The 6,264-nt window shown below is 51.3% G+C and overlaps 1 protein-coding gene across 2 annotated transcripts in view; it reads left to right on the top strand.

Moving 5' to 3' along the window:
- The first annotated feature begins 6 nt into the window (after positions 1-6).
- The window catches only part of FXYD7 (FXYD domain containing ion transport regulator 7), a 10,158-nt gene continuing 3,900 nt past the window's right edge, over positions 7-6,264 (top strand). For both annotated transcript variants that reach the window (XM_006171614.2, XM_014585424.1), the window contains exons 1-2: positions 7-105; positions 5,172-5,201. In XM_006171614.2, the coding sequence (XP_006171676.1) occupies positions 75-105; positions 5,172-5,201 (61 nt within the window). In that variant the 5' untranslated portion in view covers positions 7-74. The remainder of the gene's footprint in view (positions 106-5,171; positions 5,202-6,264) is intronic.

The raw sequence follows: 6,264 nt of genomic DNA on the forward strand, positions 1-6,264 counted from the left end.
TCTGTCCTGCTTCCAGCTGCTGCAACCGCGCCTTCTCTGCCTCAGCGTCCAGCGGTCCCTCGCTCCGGCCCAGCATGGCGACCCCGACCCAGACCCCTACGAAGGGTGAGCGTCGCCTGGGGAGGGGGCGCTGGGGGCTCTGAGAGCTGAGAGGAGAGGGCATGGGGAGGTTCCAGTATTGGAAAGGGAGAGGGGTGGGGAGGGCATGTCCTTTTCTCCTATGAGCAGAAACCCCTGCTCATAAGCCCCTGCACCCCTTAAGGTCCCTGGGGGATCTTGGACACCTCTTCCCTGGAGGTGGCGTCCCTGTGCGGGACCCACTGTTAGAGAGGGGCCGTCCCGGGAGAAAGGATGCGCGGACAGGTCGCTATGGCAACCGGGTGGCAGGTCCAGCAGCGATGGTAGCCGCTGGGAAGAGAGGGGCTTCCAGGGTGGGAGCAGGTGGGTCTTCGGCCAGAGAGGGTTGGGGAGATTTCAGGGGCCCTGGGGTGGCGAGGGGGAGGGGGTCCATATCCCTCTTCTTCCCACCGCAGTCTCCTATGGTGGGAGTTTCTTGCAATCCTTGACAGGCAGGTTTAGAGGAAAGAAGGGAGAGCTGAAGGAAGTGAAAGAGAAGAGAGAGATGGAGATAGGAAGAGAGAGATGGAGACAGGAAGAGAGAGAACGAAATAGAGACAGAGACGGCAGCCTGAAAGAGATAGAGTGTGTCTAAGACAGAGAAGAATCTCAGCGAGCTAGGCAGCTAGGAGATTCGGAGAGACTCGGAGAGAGAAGGGGGAGGCAGAGGGTAGTAGGCAGAGATGCCGAGAAAGGAGCAGAGACAGAGATCTGGGACCGAGACAACTATGGAAAGGGAGATAGAGACAGCGGCAGAGGGAGAGCGAGCTGGAGCCACAGGATGCGAGAATACAGAGAAAGGGGAGGCAGCCTGGGGTGGGGCTCGAACCACTGCAGTGAACCTCCATGGGTGGGAGTGGGGTGGTGAGACCTCCTTCCCAGCCCTTGTCCAGTGGTGTCTTCCAGTGCGGAGGTGTACTTGGGGGTGCACATGGGCACCCCGGCCACCCCTACCCAGCCAACACATCGATGTGCACTTCACACCTATTAACCCAGTTATGCACCCACTCCACCACGGCCTCCTGTCGCGCGGCCCCCGACACCCCCTCTGCCTAGCCTGCTTCTGCAGAAGAGCAAGACATGGACAGCTTTAAGGTGGGGGCAGGACACGGGTTTCGAGCACTGAGGGCAGGGCAGGGGATAGAGCAGGGGTGCCGAGGTGTCCCTGGTGGTGAAGGGAACCTCAATCCCAACCCCATCCCTTCTTCCCTTCCCCCTTTCTCAGCAGGCGGGGGCTGCTGCACTGAAGCCATATCTGCAGAATCCGAAGCAGGGCGGGGTGGGGGGGCTGCAGAGGCTGGAAGCCACCCTAGGGAGAGGGGGCAGGGCTGAGCCAGCAGGCCTGGCGGGAGCCCAGGGCTCCTTTTCGCAGAGGTTGTGGTTAGCAGAATCAATGGCAGCAGACGAGCAGAGGTGGGAGGACAGATGCCTCAGCCCCTCCTTTTCCCAGTTAGAGCATGAGAAGGGACCGCAGGGCTTGGGAAACCCCGGGGGAGGAAAAGCATGTTGTGTATGGCAAGCTGCTTAAAGGAAACTAATTAATGAATTGTTGAAGAGAGAAGGGGAGAGACGCTCTCTGCCCTGCCAGAGAACAGGAGGGAAAACTGAGAGAGAACAGCCAGGGGACGCATGAGCACAACTTGGCTTAGGTCCCTGTCCCCAAGAGGGACCCTCAGTTTGGCCAGGAGCCACCTCTGCAGGGGGCAACAACAGAAGGGAGTCGAGATTGGACTTGGAGTTTGAAACCCAATCCCCAAACCTCACACAGGACCTCACCCAACCTGGGGTGCCTGGACTCACCACCTCTCAAGATGCCCCAGTTGCCATAGCAACCACCTCCTTCCTGATCTCTCTTTGGCGACTGGCCAGGAGTAGTGCATACTCCTCCTCCTGCCTCCTGGCTCCACCCTTAGCCCAGCCTCACCCCGAGGACCAGGACGAGCGCTGGGGCAGCAGGAACCAGAAGAGGATCTTCTGCGGGAAGCACCAGACACTCAGCGTGGAGTCAAAGAAGATTCTGGGACAGGCACTCATTCGAGAGGGTTCCTGATAACTTGTGGGGGGAAGGAGGGTTATGGCAAAGCAGGAGACCAAAGTGAGATAACTCAACTGCCTCACCTTTGAGGCCGCTTCCTGTAGCCTTGGAGGGGCTTTCATTCTTTCATTCATTCATTCCAGAAAACTTCTCTGAGAACCTTTCATAAACGCCAGGGTTAACAGCCGAGATGAGTCAAACACATCTTCTCACTGTCGGGAGGGGGAGCTAAGACAGACCGTAGGTGACTCTAAAGCAATGTTTCCCCATTTTGACACTTCTGAGTACCACCTTCACTATTTTTACCCTATTCCTGTGTTCCCCCACGCTGCTATTTATTTAATAGTTTTCCTTCAAAATGTTAACTTTTTTTTTTTAAAAAAAAGGATCTTGCCTTAGGGTGCATGCGCACACCAAAGAAAAACAGAGAGACAGTGAGAAGCAAAGTGAAAAAAGAAATCACTCCCTAGAGTGGATGGCCACGCTGCAGTTCTTTCTCTCCCATTCTCCTCCTGGGATTTTGGTGATTTTCAAGCCTGTGGGTCTAGGCCTTAAACCATGGTTAGCCATGTGGGTGTTCAACTGCCTTAACCTCCATGCCATCTGCTGGCCCCCAAAATATGAACATTGAATAACTTAATAGATCGGGGCCAGCAGGTTGCATGGTGGTTAAGGCTCTGGACTTCCATATGGCCAACTACAGTACGAATCCCAGACCTGGCAGCTTGCTTTCTCCCTTTCTCTTTCACTCTCTGTCTCTCTCTGGTCAAATACAAAGTAATAATCACTAAATGCAATTAAATAAATGATTACAATATTTTAAACTTGATAGGCTTTATATTTTTAGTTATTTTTAAATATGTATTTATTTTGTTATTATTATTATATAAGTTTGTTAGAGAGCACATGTGCTCACCAAAGAGAAACGGAGAAAGAGAAAGTGAGAAAGCAAGTTACTAGGTCTAAGACTTGAACTGTAGTTGGCCATGTGGGAGTCTAGTGCCTTAACCACCACGCCACCTGCTGGTACCAATAGGCTTTATTTTATATCACCACCACAGTTAAAATTCAGTCATTTTTAAAAATTTTAAATGGAAGACAGGCATATAAACAATCTCAAGCAAGTGACCTGGATCCAGCCTTCCCCTTTGGTGAAATGGAATGGAGATAACACCTACATCAGAGAGCTGCTGTGATGGTGAAATACAGTAGTATGTGTAAAGTGTTTAGAAGACAATCTGTCCTGGAGCTGGTGCAGTCCATTGCTGTTTAGATTTTTAAAAAAAGGTGGGGGGCAGCAATTAGCGTAATGGCTATGTTGCTGGACTCCCATGTAGTCAACCGCGGTTCACATCCCAAACCCGGAGGCTTAAAAAAAACTCATGCTGGGTGCATGTGTGTGAGTGCTCAAGATCCCGAGAGGAGAATGGAGAAGGGATTGTGGCATGGCCATCCCCCCTGGGGGGTGATTTCTGCCTTTCGGAGAGCAAGTCAGCCATAAAAAAAAAAAAAAAAAAAAAAAAAGGTGGGTCCAGCAGGTGGCATAGTGGGTGGTTAAGGCACTGGAATCCCACATGGCCAACTGTGGTCCAAGCCCTGGACCGGGCACCTTGAGAATCATGCCAGGTGCATGTGCATACATGCCCAAAACCCCAGGAGGAGAATGGAGGAGAAGGGATTACAGTGTGGCTATCCCCGCTGCGGGGTGATTTCTCAGTTTCCCTCTCACTGTCTCTGTCTCTCTCTGGTGAGTGCACATGACCTGTGGCAAAAACCTTAAAAAAAGAAACAATTTTTAAAAAGTGTGTGGGGGGAACCAGGTAATGGCACACAAGTCTTCTTAGATATCATTGCCTTCTGGTGGCTCTGAGTCTGAGGTTTGTTTTCTGCTGGGTGGGGACGGGGCGGGGAATGAACAAGGGCTGGGAAGTGTTAAAGGCACCTTAGCACCAGCCTAAGACTTCTTCAAAGGTTGAACACAGACCTTACACATTGTATGAGGTGGTGCTATTCAGAGTCTTGCCTTGGGACCACTTAATATCAGTCAGTTTAGGCTAGTGTGTGCTACAGTAACAAAAAGTACCAAAAGTCTCAGTTCATCACTAATTGACTTGGAGTACAGGAAGATTTCTACTCACCAAAGAAAACTAGAGTAGCCACCATCTTGAACATTCAGATTACTGGGCTGGAGGCTGAGAGAGCTCCTGCATGACACCACTTCCACTCACAGTCCACTGGCCAGAATCAGTCACATGGCCGCATCCAGCCTCAGGGGAGTCATCCTTTCCTGAATCCAGAAGAGAGAAGAACACTAATGATAACCTCTGACCTCACCCTGACACCCCCCACACACACACACACAGACTTTGGTCTCCTAGTGACACGCACTGTCGAATTCTGCTCTAGGAAAGGCAGAATGCACCAACATCCAGCAGAGGAATTGCAGAGCCCTCAGGATGGACTTCTAGAAGGAGAAGGATGTTCTGAGCTCTCCTGAAGGCGAATATGGTTTGGGGCAGGAGAATGAGAGATGGGAAAAAGAAGATCCATGCACACACACACTTTTTATCCACACATGAATATTTCTGAACGTAGTGCAGGTCTTTTAATGTACAAGTGTGTTTCATGTGGTAGAGTTACATGCATGAGCACACACACACACACACACACGCACACACGGAAAGCTAATATAGAATCCATTCTGAATCAGGGAGTGAATCCATAGCTTGCTTCAGACCTCCACAGGGGGCTGAGGCCAGGACTGCCATGTACAGTTGGGCAGGTCGTACACTGCACAGGGGACCTGCTGATGCAGTGAGTGGGGACCAGAATCCAGCCAACACTCCACTCCAGGTTCGGGTCCTGCCATGAGGCGATACCATTAGAACAAGTGGTCTCTTTGATCTGGATTTCCACAAAGAAACCACAAGGCTGGGGCCCCATCTGGATCCTCAAAAATGTCAAGAAAGCCAGTGTTGAAATCTTTTTCTCCTCTGTTTCTCTGCCTTGCTTCTCACAGTGCCCGAGGAACCTGACCCATTTCACTATGGTGAGTGTCAGTTTGTTACGGGGGGGTGTCTGGGGTTGGATGGAAGGGTAGCTGCAGACCTCTGAGGGTCATGGGCTGAAGTGGCTTCACCTACTGCCACATGATACATGCTGGCCCACTGGCCGTGTGACTGTGTGGGAACCGTCACACCAGCTGGCTTCATGGAAGGCAAAACCAGACTGGGGATGGAGTGTGGTCTCACACTTTCTCTGGGCCACCTTCCAGCCTCCCTAGGAATCTGGGCTGGGCATTGAAGTCATCAGAGAAGCACACAAGTGAACGCTTAAACACGACGACTCTGACTCCGAGGCCAGGCTGCCTGGCTTGGAATCTTGGCTTACCCACTTACCAGCTGTATGGCCTTTGAGGAACTTCGCCTCTCTGGGCCCTTTGGTAGACAAGGGATGGTGTTGGTTCCCACCTATGAGGACTGTGGAAGAGAATGACCTGAGTGATGCCATGTAATCACCCCCGGGGCATTGACGTTCAAAAAAGTTACCCCCAAGTCTGGTGGATCTGGCTGTTTCCTCTCTAAAAACCCTCTGTTTTCCCTTTCCCCTTGTTCATTCATACTGTTCCTCCAATTTATCCACTTTATCACTTCAGGGCCTTTGGTGTTCCTGCTGCCGAGAATACTCCTCCAACTCTCCACACATGCGGCCAGGGCTCCTTTTCCTTTTCCCGACTCAGATCAAATCCTGACCACCCTCCTGGGAAAGGGCCTCCCTGCCTCCCAGGCAAGCGGGGCCACACCACACCCAGCTAGTCACAGGACATCGGGGGTTTTGTTTGTTTCTTACTTTATCACAATATGAAAGCCAAGCTCTTGAGGGCAGAGGCCTGAATTACTGGTGGTAAAGAATAAGTGCTCCATAAATTCATATATCAGGGGCTGGCAGGTGGCATGGTGGTTAAAGGTGCTGGATTTCCACATGCTCAACCGTGGTTCGAGTCCTGGACCTGGCGGGTTGCTTTCTCACTTTCCTGTTTTCATTCTGTCTCTCTCTGGTCAAATTAATAATAATAATAATAATAATAATAATAATAATAGAATACAACTGAA

The sequence above is a fragment of the Tupaia chinensis genome, unplaced genomic scaffold (genome assembly GCF_000334495.1).
Source record: "Tupaia chinensis unplaced genomic scaffold, TupChi_1.0 Scaffold149922_1, whole genome shotgun sequence".
Taxonomy (NCBI): Eukaryota; Metazoa; Chordata; class Mammalia; order Scandentia; family Tupaiidae; genus Tupaia; species Tupaia belangeri.